We start from the raw sequence: 19933 nt of genomic DNA on the forward strand, positions 1-19933 counted from the left end.
CCCCACCTGAAACCTTCTCCTATTTCCAAGTTTCCACTTTTGTGAACAGCCCCCATGTCCTGGCCCCCAGGCCTCCTGTTGCTTGCTGCCACTCTCTGGACTCTCTCCCATCTGTCCCCCACCTCCGCCACCCTCCCACTGCCCAGGTTTCAGTCCCTGCCCAGCCTCTCCTGGAAGCCTCCTCCTCCCTGTCTCCTGGCCTCCACACTCAGCACCCCACCCCACCCCAGCCCTTTATTGCACAGCTGTCAGAGGGCCCTTTCAGCATCCCACTTTTGTCATTCCTCAGCTTTGGAAGGTGCCAGCAGACAACCAGGGGAACCCTCTGACCCTTTAACAAATCTACTCCAAACCAGCAGGAGTCTCATCACCTCCCAAGACAGTCCATCATCCTTTGGGCTGCCTGGCCTCTCAACCCAACCCTCAGGACCCTGCCTAGCTCTGACTGGTCCTCATCTCCTGTCTCCTACGTCCTTAGAGCCCTACCTACGGGCTCTGCTTCCTGTCCCTTCAACACCCAGACCCATTTGTGCTCCCAGCTCCTCAGCTGCAGAATGCCTTCCCCACCCATCGCCACCCCTGCAGGGCCTCGATGCTCTGCACTGTGGCTGGTCTCCAGGCAACACCCCCTGGCTAAGAGGCCCCAGGCCTGGGTTAAAATTCTGGCTCTGCCACATGGCCTGTGGCCTTGGATCAGTGACAATCTCTGTAAGCCTTACTCTCTCCATTAATGAAGCAGGGACAATGGCAGCCATCTCCTGGGACTGTCGTAAGGCGATTCCTTTCTCTTGCCTCCAGCGCCCACTCTCCCTTCTTGTCGGTCACAGCCCCACCCCACTTTCCCTCGTGTGCTCCAGTGGGGCCACCTTGCAGGATGGTTCTGAATGGGGGCTCTGGAGCCTGGCAGCTGGGTTTGAACATGGTTCCACTCTTCCTACCTCTGTGACCTCGAGCAGGTCACATCACCTCTGTGCTTTTTTTCATCTTAAAATGGGGATGAGAGCACCGACCTCATGGGACTGTGGTGAGGATAAATGATGTACTTTATCAGCACATAGTGAGGACTCAGTTAACTGTTGGTGATTTTTATGGCACCTGTTTATGTCCCATCACCACACGGCTGCTTTAAAGTTCTGCTGGGTGAAAACAGGCCTTAAAGCTTTTCTGTCCATTTTGCTGTGGCGTCCTCCATACCAGAATTTAACCCCAACCCTTAGGTGGACCCCATAGGCAAAACAGATTTTTGAAAATGGAATTGCTCTGAAGAGAGGAGGGGCCACTTCTGCCATGCCCTGGAGAAGCCCCAGGCTTGGAAACCACAGCACCGCAGGGTCTGGGATGAGCTGACGGACACTTGATCCAGGGCCCTGAGGGCCACAGCTAGAGCTGTCCCCAAGGCCATCGTCAGGGTGAACACAAAGGGCTCTCAGGATTCAGAGACCAAATCCTTTGCTAGTTCAACTAAAGTGATACCTGGCATAGGGCAAGGTTAGGAAAGACTTCACCAAGGAAGTGGCTTTTAAGCTGGGCCTTGAGAAGGAAGGGCATGACTTCAACAGGTGGAAAGCAAAGGACCAGAAGTGGGTGGGTGTTGGAGAGCAGGTGCTGCCCTGTCTCGGTAGAGAGTGGGATGCATGGAGAGTGAGAGTGCAGGGTCCCGAAGGCCATGGAGAAGTAGAGGCACCACGGAGCAGGGCAGCGACCGGATCACTGGGGGTCAGCATGAGGAGCTTGGCAACATGACCAATGGATATGGTGGGGGCCAGGTCCAGGGCTCTGGTCTGTCAGCGCTGACTTCCAATCCTACTGCCAAGTTCTTCCCAACAGCGAATATGGGAGGGGTTTCAATATTCGCCTGCCTCAAGGAGAAAGCTTTGGGATGGTGGACGAGGCATGGAGAAGAACTTGCAGCGCTCTGGCTCAGAGCAGGATACACCCGAGGGATGCTGACTCCTGCAAGCTCCAGGCACTGGACGAGGACCCAACCATGTCCCTGGCAACCAGACCCCTTGCCGGGGGCAGAGGAACCCAAGTTCACCACGAAGATAGGAGCTGAAGGGAGCTCATGTCTTCAGTGAAACCGCGACCACCGAAGGGAGCAATCAAGGACAAGCACGGTCTGGAGTTAAAACTCTTTATTGTCCTGCCCAGGCAGCCCCGCACAAAGGAATCCGTGGAGCAGGGGTGAGGGGGGCAGCACAGGCCTGTCCCACAACTTGAAGAGAAGGGGGAGCCGTGGGAGGTGGGAGGAGACAGCTCCCATTCAGCTCCCTGATGGCGCTGGCTACTCCGACGGGCCCCCGACATCTCGGACCCAAGGGGTGCCGTCACCAGTGTGAGGCCCGTACCTGGGGCCAAGGCCAAGCTTTGTTACATCGCTCTGATCTGCAGGGGTCACTCTGGATATGTCAGTGTCACTCATCTCTCCAGCCTGGTTGGGGGAGCCCAGGCCCCAAACTGCAGGGGGGAGATGGGCCCAAGTGCTTGGAGGCTCTGGCAGAGTGGGAAGAGGGGGCTGCACGGGCTGGAGGCCGCCAGGAGTGGGGCACAAACTACCCCTAGTGCAACTTCTGGCAGACATCTGAAGGGGGCCCGTCAGCCCTACTGGACCATTCTAGAGGCCAGTGGAGAAGGCCCCAGGGTGGCTGAGTTTATGCAGTCTTCTTAGTGTACCTCCACCCTGGGACCAGAGTCCTGGCAGGAGAATGGGCTTCAAATCCAGCTCCGGCCCCTGTGCTGCCTTGTCTGGTGGGTCCAAATATCCTTCCCTCCCACACCAGGCACTGGGCTGAGGCAGAGGGAGCCCAGCAGGCAGTGGCAGACACAGCTCTAGAGGGAAGCTAAGGCTTTTCCAACAGATGAACAAAGGGTGCCTCAAGGGTGGGAGTCACAAGCCTGGGAAAGAGGGGACAGGGAGCTTCTGAGCTACCAGTGAGACACAAAATGCAAACACCTCCACCCCATGCCCATCCTCAGCCCTTACTCCACCTCACTTAGCCCAGACCCCTGGGCCAAAACCAGCAGGCCCATCCCTGCCTTTCGGGGAGAGGAGAAAGAATCTGGAACGAAAGGTGATGGCGGCTGCCTCCTCAGGAGCCTGGTGGGCCCAGGGCCATGCGGCAGCCATCACCGCAGGTTAAAGACCAGGCTGATGCTTAGGATGACGCCCAGGAGGAGGACAAAGGGCAGCCAGGTCTTCACAAAGGCGCCGATGCTGATGGAGAGAGAGGGGAGCATGGGAGGGAAGGGCCCAGTGAGTGGGCGTGTGGGCCGGCACACTGTCCTCCCACAAACCCAGACGGGGCCGCTCCCCCCAAGGAAGCTCCTGGAACTACCCCCCTCACCCCCAAACTCAGTCAACTAAGGGACCGGGCCAGGCCTGGTGCCCGCTATGGAGGAGCACCAGCTACGGTCCTGGGCAGGGGCTGTTCCAGGCTCCTGGTGGAGATGTGACACCTCGCTGGGTGGGTACAAGAGACACGCCCACCCTCTGGGCCTTCCTGACTCCACCCACAATCACCCCTGTGTCTGGGGAGAGGTCGCCAGCGAGAGGACCCAGAAGTCTTCAGTCTGGGTGGGGAAGCCAGGAGTGCCCTCCGCTCACAGCCCAGTGGGCGGGGAGGGGTCGGCAGAGTTAGCACGGGCTATGGCTCAGCCCGGCTTCAACCCCGCCTCTGCCTCAGTCTCTGTGTGACCACAGATAAGGTCTTCCCAGGAGACCTCTAAAAGCCTTTGGACCAAAAAAGACCCTGAAAATCTCCTTTTCAGAAGCTCTTAATGATGAGCACAGCTGGAAGAAAGCCTGGAGAGGCAGCTGGGTTAGCCCAGGTGTGTGCTGGCTCCCCGGTGGGAGGGTCACTCCACCTCTCTGAGCTCCCTTTATCTGTGAATTGGGACCAAGGCCTTTGACCTCACAAGTCATGAGGCGGGGGCTTCAAAGGTCCTCCCAGGCCGCCCCTGGGGCCCACCCGCCCAGAACCCTGCCTCTGACGAGGGATGCTGAGAGGGGACTGTATGGGGTCACCCACCCTCTTCTGAGGGTCCGCCTGTTCACTGGACCTGAGCACAGGGCTCTGTACACACGCAGCATCCCTGAGGAGCCAGAATCATCATTTCCATTTTACCAAGGACAGCTGCAGCTCAGAGAGGCCAAGGCAGCTACCCAAGACCTCACAGTGAGCAAGCGACAGAGCTGGGCTTCAGACAGCACCGCCCTCTTCACCAGGAGCTCAGCTAGTTGTTTTCCCGCTTTGTCCCTGCTGGCCGAAGGACCCCAGAAATGGCCCTGTTGGGATCCGTGGGAGAGCGGCCCCGGGGAGGGTGGCGGCGGCCAGGGGGACAGGCAGCGCACCTGACGTACTTCCCATACAGCAGGCAGAAGAAGCAGAGAGTCACCATGTTCCAGTTGGTGCTGTTGTTGTAGCGCATCAGGTTCAGGGCCAAGGCCACATGTGAGTGGCAGTTGTCACAGCAGAGACTGTGCTGGAGATGCAGGATGGGCTGGGTCAGGATGGGCTGCAGGGAAACCTCCCACCCTCGTTCCCGCCCTCAGGAGCAGCCCACCTACCATGCGGTGCTTGTACTCCTCAGAAGCGTCATGCACAGCCGTGTCCCACGCATTGGGCCCACTAGCGTATACCTGAGCAGGGTCCAGCTTCCAGTACCTGAGGGGGGAGAAGGGGTTCTGGGCACTGGCTCAGCTCCACGAATGTCCCCTGACGCCTGCCCTGTGCAGGGCCCTGAGCTGGGTGCTGAGGCTACAGGGGTGAGCCAGGTCCAGGGAAAGGGCCACACAGCAGACAACTGGAACAGTGTGACATGCCCACCGCCATGTGGATCCTGGGGAGGATATGAACTCACTCAGTGGGGATGAGAGGGGCTTCCTGGGGGTGACACCTGAGTCCAGTGTGAAGGAGGAAGGATTAGCCAGGCAAAGAATGGGGAGTGAATATTCTAGGGAGAGGGAACAGTTTGAACAGAGGAAGAGGCACAGAACTGTGCAGTGTGTACCAGAAATTAAGAAACTGGGCACTGCTGGAGGATTCAGAGGGAAGAACGGGGTGAGGGATGTTGGAAGGTGAGGCTGGAGATGCAAGGGGGCCACGTTCTGGGGGACTTGAAGGTCATCCTGAGGAGTTCATCCGTCAGAAAGCATTCTCCCCATCTCCCCACATGGGAGATTAGGGTGAATGGGAGAATAGCTGGTGGAGCTAAAGTCTGTGAACCTCAAGCTGGGCGACACCCCAAAGGGTCTCGGGCCAGGGGGCACTGGGAGGTCAGAGCGCCCTCTGGCTGCTATGTGGGGAATGGCTTGACAGAGGAGCCTACAGACGGGACCAGTGAGAAACCACCGTGGCTGGGACTTCAGCTGCTCAGGGGTTCCTGCCTGGAAACGGATGTCCTTACAACTCTCGTTGAGGAGCAGTCTGGCAGCAGACACACAGACCAGAGGTCCCTGGCTCACATTTCCACCTGCCTGAGGAAGTCAGCAGGGTTTGGAGAGCCCAGCTCCAGGCCGCCTATGCTGTATGGGACACCAGCTCCTCCTTGGGCTCCACCCTCCTGGATGCTGCCTTGGGCAACAGAGCATCTGATGCTGTTCTGAGCAGACTGAAGACTGAGGCACTGTCACCAGACCCACAACTGAGGTGGGCCCCCAAGACAGAAAAAATGAAGTCCAAAAATCCCATGCAAACCAGCAATAGCTCCAGGAGAGAATCCAGGAGAGACTAAACTGCCTTTATTCTCTCCAACCAGAACTTTCCAGCAGAGTTCCAAACCATGCCTCCCTTACACCTTAAATGGCGTGTTTGTTCCTTGAGGGGCAGAAGAAAGAGTCCAGGTTTTGGAGTGAGACAGACCTGCATGTGAGTCCCAGCTCTGCCACTTCCTGTGTGATCTTGACCAAGTCCCTTCCTTATCTTCACCTTTCCGATGGAGCTGAAAACACGACCTTGCAGGGCTGAGGCAAGGCCTAGATGGCCTGTGGGTAAAGGACCCAGCCAGGGGCTGGAGCAGGAGATGTGTGGCACAAGGTCAGATGCTCTGGTAGACCCTGGCTGCCCCCCTTCACCCCATCCTCAGGCTGCTGGCTCCTGCTGTGCCCCAGAAGGCCTGGCCTGCTGCTCCAGGCAGGAGGAACCTGGCTCTAGGGCCAATCACACGGATGTTCATCACTTACTTGGCAGGCTTCCCGAAGGCCATGTTGTCTTCCTGTTGAGGGACAAGAGCAGAGGTCAGTGGGGAACCCGCATCCAGCCCAGCAGACAGACCTGGGTTGGTGGTGGAAGTGTCGTGACTTAGAAGGAGGTAAGGTGGGTGGGCAGAAGTGGGGCCCGGGCCCTGCTCTGGGGTTGGCAGGATATCTGAAGGGCCAGCAGCAGCTCTTCTGTGTGAAGAAGGCAGTGCGGCAGGAGTGCACAGAGCACTGCACCCGGAGACCAAAGACTTGGGGTACAGCCATGACTGCCTCTCTCTGTGGCTGCCAAGTAATTCTCTCTGGGCCTGTTTTCTCCAGGTTTTCTGGTCAATCTCTAGTCTTTGTCCACAGGGAAGTGGTTTCCTTCGTGGTGTGAATGAGGACACCCTCTGACCTCCTGACCCGACAGTGGTGGCCCACACAGAATCTGGCAGTGTGACTGCAGTCAAAGCAGGACGCGGGGTGGGTTGGGGTGAGTGGGGTGGACACAGCAGTTGGGCCTCGAGAGGCCTGCTACTAGGGGGATGTTTTAGCCAAGTCCTAGACCTGCCACACAAGATGTGGGGTACAGAAGTTACAAAGGGACAGATTCTGGGTTCAGAATCTGCTGACAGAGCTGGTCAAAGATGAATTATCATACACGTATATGACAGTGAAAGTAATGGGTATGAAAGACCTTTGTGGTGTTAAGATGATCATGACAAAGATGAATATAAACAGGTTGGTGCCACCACACCCATTCATCCCAGCCTCTGATGGAGAGGAAGCTGCAACCTCGAAATAGGCAGGATGCTGCCTGCTCATCTGGAGCAAGCCCACTGCCCTATCTCGGGCACATCCCCAGGGAACAGACCTGAGAACACAGCTGGTTCATTCTAGAAGGTCCGCCCCCTCTTCTCCATGGCCACACCCAGGGAACCATGTCAGCCTCCCCTGTGCCCCTGCCTTGTGACTCCCACCTTCTGAAGGTCCAGACAATTGCTTCCTGGACCAAGGAACCAGGATGATCTGATTCTCCACTCTTGCCTCTAACCCTACCCATGTCTTGGTACCCCCGGGGTGGGCAAAGGGCTGGGTCAGTTACTTAAGAATCCTTCTGGCCACACTGCCCTCCTGGCCTGTCCTGGAGGCAAGAGAAGGGGGAAAGGGGTCAAACACTGGTGAGAAGCAGAGGGCCGGACCAGGACTGCATGGCATCTGCATTCTCCTGCATATTGGGGAGAAAGGAAGGCTGCCTGTGGGCAAGACAGGCTAGCCTTCCACTTGAGCCCTGGAACCCTCCAGAGGGGGGGCAGAATGGGGACTCACCGACACAAAGTAGGGGCCAGCAAAGTCCCGAATGACTCCTGTGGATGTGCAGATGCCCATGTGGCCGATGATGGGGAAAAACCACCTGTGAAAAAAAGGACAGGGAAAGGGCAGAGCTTGTGGGTGTCTTTCAGCTGGTCAGACAGACGCTGGGGACACTCCATCCAGAGTGACAGCATATGAATATAACGTTGTGTGGTAAGTGTCCAGTAGGGTGGCGGCAGCGGGAGGGGAAGTACAGAAGAGGGGCAAGTGCAAGTGAACAGCAGAGCGGGGGAACCAGCGCAGCCCACAGAACAGCTAAACTCAAAGGCCGGTAACACTGAGTGTGGCGAGGAGGCGGAGCAACTGGAACTGTCTTCTCACTGCTGCTGGGAGAATAAATTGTTTCCACAGCTTTCGAAAACTGGTACCATACCCTCTACCTCAGCAATTCCACTTCAGAGTATACACCCAACAGAAACAAATGCTTGTGTCCACCAAAGCCGTGGACAAGAATGTTCACAGCACCTTTACTAAAAAATAGCTGGAAACAACAGTTGTCAAAATTCACTGAACCGCACACTTTAAATGTATGCACTTTATTGTATGTGAATTATATCCCAAAAAAGTTGATTAAAAAAACCTAGAAATAATCCAAATGTCCAACAATAGTAAAATGGGTAAGTAAATTGGGGTATAGTCATACAGTGAAATAGTAGGTAACAATGACAAATAATAAACTGCTATGCACAACACGGATTCTCACATATACAAGGCAGAGTAAAAGAAAACTTACACAAAAGTGCATGCGTATCATTCTGTTTATGTGAAGTTCAAGAAAAGGCAAAACTAATCTATTGTGCTGGAGGGCAGAAGAGGGGTTATTTCTGGCAGAACTGCCAGTGGCAGAACTGACTGGCACAAGGGAGCCCACTGGATACTGGAAACGTCCTCTCTCTTGACCTGGGTGACATGAGTGCACACATGCAAAATTCATTGAGCCGTATACTTAAGATTTGTACACTTTATGGTACACATTATACCTCAATTAAAAAGTGTTTTAAAAAGTGTTGGGGGAGGCACTTAAACCAGTGTGTGTGTGTGTGTGTGTGTGTGTGTGTGTGTGTGTGCCTTGGGGTGGGGGTGGGGTTCAGAAGGCTCCTATGAGGAAATGATGAAGAAACAATGCGTGCAAGGGTAGAGATCAGGACAAAAGCATGATGTATTCCAGGAACTGAAAGTTTGATTTTTTTTTTTTTAATTCTAATTTTTATTTTTATTTTTTTGGGCTGTGTTCAGTCATCGTTGCTGCACGCGGGCTTTCTCTAGTTGTGGCGAGCGGGGACTACCTTTTTGTTGTGGTGTGCGGGCTTCTCATCGTGGTGGCTTCTCTTGTTGAGGAGCACGGCTCTAGGTGCACGGGCTTCAGTAGTTGCGGCACACAGGCTCAGTAGTTGTGGCTCACGGGCTCTGGAGAGCAGGCTCAGTAGTTTTGGCGCATAGGGTCAGTTGCTCCGCGGCATGTGGGATCTTCTCGGACCAGGGATCGAACCCGTGTCCCATGCATTGGCAGGCGGATTCTCCTTAAATTTATTTATTTATATATTTATTTATTTTTGGCTGCATCGGGTCTTGGTTGCTGCACGCAGGCTTTCTCTAGTTGTGACGAGTGGGGGCTACTCTTCGTTGCGGTGCGCGGGCTTCTCATTGCGGTGGCTTCTTTTGTTGTGGAACACGGGTTCCAGGCACACAGGCTTCAGTAGTTGTGGCACGTGGGCTCAGTAGTTGTGGCTCGTGGGCTCAGTAGTTGTGGCTCGCGGGCTCTAGAGCGCAGGCTCAGTAGCTGTGGCCCACGGGCTTAGTTGCTCCGCGGCATGTGGGATCTTCCCCGAGCAGGGATCGAACCCATGTCCCCTGCATTGGCAGGCGGATTCTTAACCACTGCGCCACCAGGGAAGTCGAAAGTTTGAATTTTAAAAAGCCATGGGCATTTAAAAAAACCCAAATCTCAGTTGGACCCTGATATGCAAAACGCACAGGAACTCCGGATCTGTCTGTAGTCTGAGAACCGTGGCTCTACAGGAACTAGGCGCTGGAGAGACTGATCCAGTTTAAGAAGGACTCACAGGGAAAAAAAGAAAAAAGGACTCCCAGGGCCAGCAGCCACGTACTGATTTGAAGGCTGCCTGCTGGGAGGTGGAGGCAAAAGCCACAGAGATATAGCCCAAGGAAACAATTACGTGGGGCTGGGGCAGAGTCAGCAAAGACTTCACACAGGAGGTAACTTTTAACCTTGACCTGTGAAAGCACAGGATGTTGACAGGCAGAAAGCAAAACTCCAAGGCAGCAAAGTGCTGCATGTGCCTGGAGAATGGGAGGGGGACAGGAGTTCAGAGGCTGTTCTGGAATACTGGCAGGAGATGATGGTGATCCTGACCAGAGTATTGGTCAGGTGAGAAGCAGATGGCTTGAGAAGATCTTTAAAAGGAAGACTGGGCAGTTTTATGACGATAGGATAGAGCTCTTCCAGGTCTGCAGCTTGAGCACCTGAAAGGATGGTGGGGCCAGAGTGGTCTTTTTGTTTTTGGCTGTGCCGCATGGCTTGCGGGATCTGTTCCCGGACCAGGGATTGAAGCCGGGCCCCCGGCAGTGAAAGCGCTGAGTCCCAACCTTACTGGACGGCCAGGGAATTCCCCAGAGTGGTCTTTTAAGAACATGATCCAGATTCTGTCATTCCCTTGCTCTAACATCCATTACGGGCTTCCTATTACACTTATGCTCCAAACTCCTTCCAACAGTCTGGCCCTGCTTATTCCTTGAAGTCACCTCACTCTTCTCTCTAGCTACACTGCCCACTTCTGGTTCGTCAGACACACCAAATCCTCCCACCTCAATACTTTTTTTTTATATTTGCCTTCGTCCCAGACACTCTTCTAGAGCTTCACATAGCTGGCTGCTTCTCATCATTTAGGCCTCAGCTCAGCAGTCAACTTTGGAGGTTTCCCTTGACAGTGCCTTCTAGAGTAGCCACACACAACCCCAGGCACCCCAGATCCCATTACTCTGCTTTAATTTCGTCATAGTATCTACTGTTATCTGAAATCATCTTGTTTACTTATATGGTTACTGTCTTTCCCCTCTAGTATGTAAACTTCGAGAGAGCAGGGATTTTCTCTTATTGATTAGAGTAGCCCCCAGGGCAGTGCCTGGCACATAGCTGGAGCTAAGCAGTCATTGACTAAATGATGCATGAATGAATGTCATGCAGTTAAGAGTGGAGTCAGGCTCTGAGGTCAGACCTGGGTTGATTCTTGACTTTGTTTTGGGCAGGCACTCATTCCCATCTTTGTCAGTGAGAGGTGAACAATGATGATGATGACCTCAATGGGGGGGCGATTGTGAGGCTCAAACAGGATATGCCTGCAAAATGCTTATGACACTTCCCTGCACTTGGTAGTTGCCCAATGTTGTTAACATGAGGTGTACAACAAATACTTGCTATCTGATTGGCTGGACTGGCTGGCGTACAATAAGTTGCTTTAGACTCACAGTGGCCACAGGATGGACACTCGGAACTAGGGAAAGTAGCTCCTCTGGCTTCTCAGGCCCTAATCTCAAGACCCATCTCCCCCTCCCACCCCCAATTCCTTCCATCTGGTTGGGGAGAAGGTCTGGGTTTGACCAATACTCCACATACCACGGCTTCGCCAGAAGTTAGAATAAAGGCTGGAGACAACAGAAGAGTCTGCGCCTGGGGAAGCCCCAGAGAAGACACTCTCAAAGTATTTGCCAGTCTGGAAGCTCCATGAAGGCAAGCTCCAAAGCTGCTTTGTGGACTACTGTCTACTCAGACCTAGTACATAATAGGTCCTCAAGAACTATTTATTGAATGAATGAGTTATTGACTCTGGAGCTCTACCTGGTATAGGTAGACTATTTCAGTGGAAAAAGCCCTATGCTGGCTTCTAAGCCTTTATTTTCTCATCTATAAAATGAGGATGACAGTATCTACTTTCATTACATTGATAAAAGGACTGAATGAGACAGTGAATATAAAATGTTTAGAACAGAGCCCAGAACAGAGTAAGTATCCAGTCTTTGCTGTTTTTAGTAGTAGCAATAGCTGTTATATCTGGCTTTTCATGCAGAACTATCAACACTTCTGAGGGGACAGACAGATCTCTGGATTCAGTTTCCTCCTCTCCGATCCCCCTCCCCCCACCTCCAAAATCAATGACAGTTCCTTGTGCCACATCTATTCCTAGCTCCGCATTCTAGGTCAGCAATCACCACAATGCACTACAATGGTGAGTTCACCTGTCTCTCTCTCTCCTGCTGGAAGGCGAGTCCTTTCATGGGAACATGAGCCTTCTGATGGGGCAGTAGGCCTTATTCATCTTACGAACACCTGTAAATAGATCTGAATAGAAATGGGGTGTGTGCTGCTTCCGGCCCAGATGACTGGGGATCGTGGTGCCTACACTCAATGTTGCTACCAGCTCTCTGAAGAGCAGAGGACTCCACAAACGTGTTTTTGAGAACAGGGAAAAACCAAAGAGATCTCGGGATAACAAGACAGGTTTTAGCAAAACCAATACATTCCCTCCCAGTTATTCTCACATTAACATTTTACTTTCTTCATAGCACGATTCACTATCAGTTCTTTCATTAGTTTACTTGTTTACTGTCTATCTCCTTCCACCATGATTTAAACTCTGTGAGAGCAAGGATCATACCTGCTTTACTCACCACTGTATATTCTTATCACCTAGAGCTACTCTAGGCACATAGGAGTCACTTAGCAGGTGTGTTAAAAAGAATACTGAGGGACTTCCCTGGTGGCGCAGTGGTTAAGAATCCACCTGCCAATGCAGGGGACACGGGTTCGAGCCCTGGTCCGGGAAGATCCCACATGCTGTGGAGCAATTAAGCCCGTGTGCCACAACTACGGAGCCTGCACTCTAGAGCCCGTGTGCCACAACTACTGAGCCCGTGAGCCACAACTACTGAAGCCTGTGCGCCTAGAGCCCGTGCTCCGCAACAAGAGAAGCCACTGCAGTGAGAAGCCCGCGCGCCACATTGAAGAGTAGCCCCCATTCGCGGCAACTAGAGAAAGCCCGCATGCAGCAACGAAGACCCAACACAGCCAAAAATAAACAAATAAATAAATTTATTTTTTTTTAAAAAGAATACTGAATTAATAAATGAAAGCACTTTCTTAAAATTTTTAAAGGACTCAGACTTGGGTGTTCTTTTTTTTAATTATAAATTTATTTACTTATTTATTTATTTGTTTATTTTTGGCCGCGTCGGGTCTTCCTGGCTGCGCACGGGCTTTCTCTAGTTGTGGTGAGTGGGGGCTACTCTTCGTTGCAGTGGCGTCTCTCTGTTGCAGAGTCTGGGCTCAAGGCACGTGGGCTCAGTAGCTAGGTTCCCGGCTCTAGAGCACAGGTTCAGTAGTTGTGGTGCACGGGCTTAGTTGCTCCGCAGCATGTGGGATCTTCCCGGACCAGGGATCGAACCCGTGTTCCCTGCATTGGCAGGCAGATTCTTAACCACTGCGCCACCAGGGAAGTCCAAGACTTGGGTGTTCTTAAACAAATGCATAAGCATTTGAAAACAGAACAACTTAAGTATTTTAACATAATACAAGAATTAAGCTTATTTTAGGATCAGCAACATATAAGGACAAAAATGATCCCTTCTCCACACCACTTGGCTGTTTTTGAAACAGGGAACAAATCTATTCGTCAGGTGAGAGGGGACAGGATGTAGTCAAACGAGAGCAAGTTATGGAGTCAGAAAACGGAGTTTGGGATGCTTTTGCTTACTGTCATGTGAACATGATCAAGACATTTAATGGTACAAATTCATCATCCGAGAATATAATTCCTGCCTTAGAAAGTGGCTGTGGAATTCAGAGAAAATGGGTGTGAAAGAGCTTGGCCAACTGTCCAGCACTGTGAGGAGTGGTTATTATCAGCTGTCAAGGCTGAAGCACGAGGGCAAACCAGCTCCCTACTCCCCCCTCCCCGTCCCCAAGCTCCTTGCTAAAAGGCGCCAGCAGTATTGGTGCACCTGCTTTCTCTTCTGACAAAAGCTGATGCCATAGAAAGAACCCTGGTCTGGGAGGCAGACCGCCTGGGACCTAAACGCGCTTTGCAGCTGAGATGGTGTGTGATCTTCAGCCTCATCTGTGAGACAAAGGGTTGGACTCCCAGATCTCTGGGGGCCCTTCCAATGACGACAACCCAGGAGTCGGTGTGGTCCCAATCAAACTCCCACTCTTGCCTCCAGACCCAGCAGGATGTCTTGCGTATAGGAAGTGACCAGCAACCATTTGTTTAACGAATGAATAACCCAGTGAGTGAATGAAGATGTCTCTCTCACACCCAGTTAGGGGCCCCTTTTCTGTACGCCCATAGGTCCTTAGCTTCCCAGCCTCAGAACCTTTCCGCGGTCAACAACTGTCTTTCTCTCAGATCAGACCAGGTGTAATGAGGGAGGGGAGCTTGTCCCATTCACCAGCAGAGCTGGCACCGCGCGGGTGGCGGGGTACTGGTGAACCCCGGACCCGCGGGAAGGGTTTGCTGTGTGTCGGGGCCGGAGGCTGGCCCCGGGCCGCCGGAGGACGCCGCGCGGGCCCGGCTCTCCCCGTCCACGGGCGGACGCCGGAGGAGACTCACGTGAGCACCGGGATGGGCGTCCACACCACGCAGTAAGGGAAGCGGCTCCGCTCCACGTCCATGACGCCGCCGCCAGCACAACTAAACTGCTTCTTGTCCGTCTCGGCCGCCGTCGGTGCCTCCACTTCCGCCATCCCGGGCGGGGGTGGCAGCGGCGGCGGCAACAGGAGTGGCGAACTCCCTTCCGCTTCCGCCATGCTGCGCGCGCCCCGCTCCGGCCTGCCCCTGCTCCAGCGCCGCTCGCTCGGTGGCGTCACTTCCCGAAGGTGGGGTCCGCCAGGCTTGGCCTTCCCGCCGGGAATAGGAGCCGCGTCCTTCTTGGCCCGGCCCACCTCCTTCGGCGCCCGCCAGCCTCGTGGGTTCGCGCTAGCACTGAACCGCAGCGGAAGGGATTCCCTCAGGCAGCGCTCAGTCTAGCGCGGGAGACTGACCTAGAACTCTGTAATTCAGTACGCTGAGGGCTCCTAAGAGGTGTGGTACAGTCTCCATTTATTGAGCGCGACTTAGGTGCCACGCACTTGACTTGACATACATTGTTTTTAATCCCCATAAACTGCTTAGACATGCGAATTTAGGTATTTCCCTCAAGTTACAAGTGAGAAACTGAGGCTTAAGAGGTGAGGTAAGTGGCCACGACTCAAACCCAAGTCTCTCTCCCTTTTTCATTCTGTGGTCTCTTGCGAGGTAGTGGTAGCATAAAGGAAGGATAGACTAAAACAATGTGTGGCGTGTGTGTAGAAATAGGGGAAACTTGCCTGAAGATGTCTGAGCTGAGCCTTGATGTTTGCCAGGTGGTTCGGGGATGGGGGTGGAGGGATGCGTGCAGCCGTGCAAAGAAAAAAAGGCCTTGCAGAGCAGTGTGCAGGAGTGTGAATATCACCTTGGCTGGAGTAAATCACAAGCCTTAGATGTGATCCGATCCCTTCATTGTACAAATGGGAAAACAGGCTCAGGGAAGTTAAAGTAATTGTCTGAGATCACACACTATAAATATAAAGAAGCCAGGCTCAAATCTTGGATTCTTTGGGCTTTTTTACGGATGCCAAGATAGACAAAGAAAATGGAATCTGCTGGGGTGGGAAGGGAAAATGCGGGGACAAAGAAGGAAGGCAGCAGCTAAAAATCATGCTACTGGGAGGTATGGATAAATCCGCTCAGGAAGGTGGGAGCTGTGCCTTTTTGGGAAGGTTTTTCTTCCATTGAATTACCCTCCCTCAACACTGATCTATAGAAAGCCTGCTCTCCTGTTTTTCGCACCTAATATTTTAATGCATTTTGGGGGGGTATGTCTATCTCTGTTATGGAACTCTAAGGTCCTTAATTTCAGTAGCTAGCACTGTTCCTAGTGCAGAGCAGATGCCCACTAGATGTTTACTGATTTACAGAATAACTGGATGTTTTATAAAGGCCTCACAGATATCACAGCTGAAAATGATTCTAACCCACTCAAAATTCTTTGAGTACGTTTATGCCTCTCCTGTGACCCATGTGTGTGATCCTTGACGGGCAACACCCAGCATCTGGCACGTGTATGGAATAGATTAAGTGTGCAGTACCTGTTTGTTGAATGAATAAATCACATCTTGATTCAATCACTATAGCTGTCTCATCTCTTCTGGAGGAAGGTCTCTGAGGAAGGTCTATATCTTAGACATTCCTCTACCATCACTGTCAACCCATAATTCTAGCAAAGGGCTGGTGGGTGCCCTTTAAACATTTATTGTTTGTAGGGATGAATACACAACCAAAGTCAGTCTTTCTTAGGGCCTGCCACAAATTTGGTTGTACTAACACAAGTACCACATTTAATCTGACAACCTTCAGTGGTTTCCCATTGTACTTTGGATAAAACACAAATATACCATGCTTACAAGGCCCTGCATCATGCCTTTTTTTTTTAACTTGTTCACTGTCCTACAGCCTCTTTTCAGTTCCTCTCATGTGCCATGCTCTTGTATACCCCATGGACTTGGCACACACTGTTCCCTTCTGCCTGAAATGCCCTTTCTCCCTCCAAAACTGGGTAACCTTCATTCATCCTTCAAGTCGCAAATTAAATGTCACTTTCTCAGAGAGCTCTTCCTTGGCCTCCCTATCTAAATTGGAAAGCTCCTCTGAATCTCCCCTGGAATACCTTGTTCTTTTCCTTTGTAGCACATTTGTGGCTGTGTATTGTTGAACTCCCCTACTAGGCTGGAAACTCCTTGAGGGCAGACACTGTATTTGTCTTGTTCACTTTTGTAAACCCAGTGCCTAGTAGTGTCTAGCACATAGCATTTGCTTAATATTTGCTAAACTGAATGAATGGCAAATAGTTATAAGCTTGGTATGTATCATATGCTAGCTATAGACAGTCTGAGAGCAGGAACCTAGCTTGTCAGCTGCTACCTTGCAGTGCCCCAAGATTTTTAAGGGACCCATGGATGTTGGTAGGCAGTGCTCAGTAGGGTCTGACCAGAGAAACCTAGCTCCTTGGCCTAGGCAGCTGCAGAAGCAGGGGCATGAGGAGGGCCAGGTACCTGGAGGGAGAAGCCAGCTCTTTCTCTGGCTCCTCTGGAGCCTCTTTCCCAGGCTTGTTCCCCTTCACAGCCCGTTCACAGGACCCCCTCCCACATGTACACGTCACCTAGGTTCTCTTACCCAATGTTAAAGCTTCCCTGGCCTGTGCCCTTGCCTCCTGTGCTGCTGCCACCCCTATCACCCACAGACAGATGGGAAATCTCCATCAAAGACTAACAGTCCCTTCCAGGCTCAGAGGATCACAGCAGGGTCCTGGAAGAAGCTCCTCTAACAGAGCTCAGGAAAGGATTGATAGAGCTCATAGCTACCCCGCCCCCAACACACACCCCGACCTAAAATAGGAATGACCATCTGGATCCACTTATAGGACTGGCTGGGGGAGGGAAGGATGGCAGAGCTGGAAGCAGTCAAGCTGGGAAAGCTTCAAGGGTAAGATGCTGCTTGCTTGAAAGGTGAACTCAGGGCACATCCTCTCTTGGTATGAGTCAGGACACCCCCTCAACTGGCCCCATGTAAAAGTCCCCAGGGCTCACACACTTCCTTCCCCAGGCCATCTCACTCCTCATCCTGGCATTCAAGGCCCCCATGGTCTGGCCCCAACCCCCAACCTTCTTTTCCACCCTCATCTCTCTCTGTCTCCCTTGGGGCTTGCTTGGATTTAAACTCACTGCCCTGTTTGCCCTTCAGAGAAAGAGCCCTGCACTTCATACCTCATGTCTTTGCTCACACTGTTCCTTCAGCAGAGTTCCTTCCCCTACTCTCACCCTTCCCCTACTCTCTACACCACTTTCAAGGTTTCCAGCAAATCCTCCCTCTTTGCTCCCAGAGCACGAAGGCTGTTTCTGCCTATTGAATATTCATGTGTACTTGCATTAGCATTAGCTGTTTACATGTCTGTCTTCCCCAGGAGACGGCAGACTCCTTGAGAAGGGGACTGACTGGATCCACTGGACCTTGTAGTCAGAATGGCACCCGGTAGATAGGAAGTGCTCAGGGAATGGCACCAGAGCTATCTGATGACCATAGGTTGGTTGCCTTAATGGCTCTGGTGAAGAATCACCTCAATCAATAATCCAGGGAAGCAGGGCTGAGCCTGGGGCCATCACAGTGCAGGTTGGAGGAGCTGCTGGGTGTGACGCAGTGCGCATGTGTGTGTGTCCTCTCTTCTGCAGGCTTTCTGCTTCTGCTCCATTGGATTCCCCCCATTAAGCCCTAAACTGTCTTCCTGGATGGCTCCAAACCTTTCTGTGGTGGGGAGGGGACCACTGGGGCCGATACAATGCAAGAAACCATTTGAGAACAGACCCTCTGACCCTTTAGACATCAGAGTTTTACAAAACGACATTCTTCTCCATTCCATTTTATAGATGGGCAAACTTACCCAACAAATTAGAAAGCACAGCTAGGACCAGAATCTAAGTGTTCTACACCCAGGTGGGCAGTAAAGCACGATGGTTAAGTATATGAACTCAGGTGTCAGCCGGTTAAGTCCAGTATTGACCCTTAGCTTTGTCAGTGGTTGTCAGACGTCAGGAAAGTAACCGAACCTGTCAGGGCATCAATTTCCTCATCCCTAAAATGGGAAACGAAAATTGCAAAGTTCTTGTAAAGTTTATTTGATAGGCTATAGCTGAACAGCTCCTGGCCCAATATGAACACTCAGTGTTGGCTGTTACAGCAATTAAAACCACTCATCACCATCATAGGACCCTTAACCACTTAAGCACTTTGATGCGCATCCTCTCACTGTGATTTGGGGCCTTCTTACAATGCAGTGAAATAACCAGAGCAGGTATCATGGCACCCATTTTCCCAATGAGAAAAATGAGCCCAGAAAGGTTCAGGAACTTTCCCAAGATCTAAGCATAAATTAGATAGAGTTGGGGTTCTGCACCTTAATCCTGGGCTATCTCTGCTGGTGACCCCTTTTAGGGCCATTAAAGAGTGATGAGGACGAGACCTGAGATTCTGTAAATCGTCATAAAAAAGGTGCAAACTGTGGCATCACTAGGACCAGGACCTATTTTATACATATATCAAGAAGTGGCTCGGGTGCAGGAGGCAGAACATGGCTGAACAACAGAGTGCCTCACGCCTGCCATCATGTCCATCAGACACAGAGCCTGGCACGCAGTGGGGCACTCCACGGCAGACTGTATGGGGCAGGGCTCATGATTTCTAGTGAAATCTAACGTTCAGGGACCGTGCGCAACCCCCATGTTTGCTACCCACATCTTCCAGATAATGTGGAGGCACCAGCAGGGCAGGGACTAATCTGTTGCGTGCATTGTCATTAAGCCAGTGCTAGGCAAATAGGAACTCAAAAAATATCATGACATTAAATAAGAAAGTGATTCTTAAAGAACTGGACCAGGAATCAGAGATTAGAGATCCAGTCCTGGTTTTGCTTCTAATAACTTGGGTTTTAGGCAGTCCATTCCCTCTTCCTGCCCCTCTTTGGAACTCATTGTCCCTATTTGTAGTTTTTAGAGTATCCTGGGTGGTTCTGATGTATAGCCAGGGCTGGGATCCTCTGAGCTGACCTCTCATCACTTTTTAAGTTCTGCAAATGCATTTCAGCATGCTCCTTAGCATAGAGACCCGCAGCAGGCCCCTGGGGCCACAGGGCCACAGGGCCACAGCTGCCCACCACAAACACATGGGTTCCAATTCTAATGTCTGTTTTGCTGCACATTCACTACGCAGGCTTATCTCACCGAGCCCCAGGCTCCCTGTCAGCAGGGCTGAGTCACATGTGGAAACACATTAAAATGAAGCACCACAGATCTTTTTACTGTCTATAGTTTTGCTTTTCCTAGAATGTCATATAGTTGGAATCATGCGGTATAGCTTTCAGATTGGCTTCTTTCACTAAGCAATATGCACTTAAGTTTCCTCCATGGCTTTGTGGCTTGATTGCTCACTTCACTGAGTAATATTCCACTGTATGGCTGTACCCATTTGTTTATCCATTCACTTTTTGAAGGACTTCTTGGTTGCTTCGTTTTTGGCAATTATTCATAAAGCTGCTGTAAACATTCATGTACAGGTTTGTGCATGGACATACATTTTCAACTCATTCGGGTAAATTCTAAGTAGAGCAATTGCTGGATCCTATGATAAGACTATCTAACTTTGTAAGAAACTGCCAGACTGTTACCATTTTGCATTCTCACCAGCAATGAATGAGTTCCTGTTGCTTCACATCCTTGTCAGCATTTGGTATCGCCATCCTAAT

The 19933-nt window shown here is 51.8% G+C and overlaps 1 protein-coding gene across 2 annotated transcripts; it reads right to left on the reverse strand.

Annotated features, from left to right (window-relative positions):
- Window positions 1-2120: 2120 nt before the first annotated feature.
- On the reverse strand, window positions 2121-14406 carry TMEM222 (transmembrane protein 222). 2 transcript variants are annotated; one of them, XM_061186932.1, is made up of 6 exons: window positions 14176-14406; window positions 7508-7592; window positions 6182-6213; window positions 4568-4664; window positions 4361-4482; window positions 2121-3214 (listed from the first exon to the last, which is right to left on the reverse strand). In XM_061186932.1, the coding sequence occupies exons 1-6, from the start codon at window positions 14370-14372 to the stop codon at window positions 3127-3129; spliced, it is 621 nt and encodes a 206-aa protein (XP_061042915.1). In that variant the 5' UTR covers window positions 14373-14406; the 3' UTR covers window positions 2121-3126. The 2 variants fall into 2 exon arrangements, with proteins under 2 accessions (XP_061042915.1, XP_061042914.1); XM_061186931.1 differs by having other exon boundaries at window positions 4352-4482.
- Window positions 14407-19933: the final 5527 nt, after the last annotated feature.

This window comes from Eubalaena glacialis, chromosome 3, assembly GCF_028564815.1.
Source record: "Eubalaena glacialis isolate mEubGla1 chromosome 3, mEubGla1.1.hap2.+ XY, whole genome shotgun sequence".
NCBI lineage: Eukaryota > Metazoa > Chordata > Mammalia > Artiodactyla > Balaenidae > Eubalaena > Eubalaena glacialis.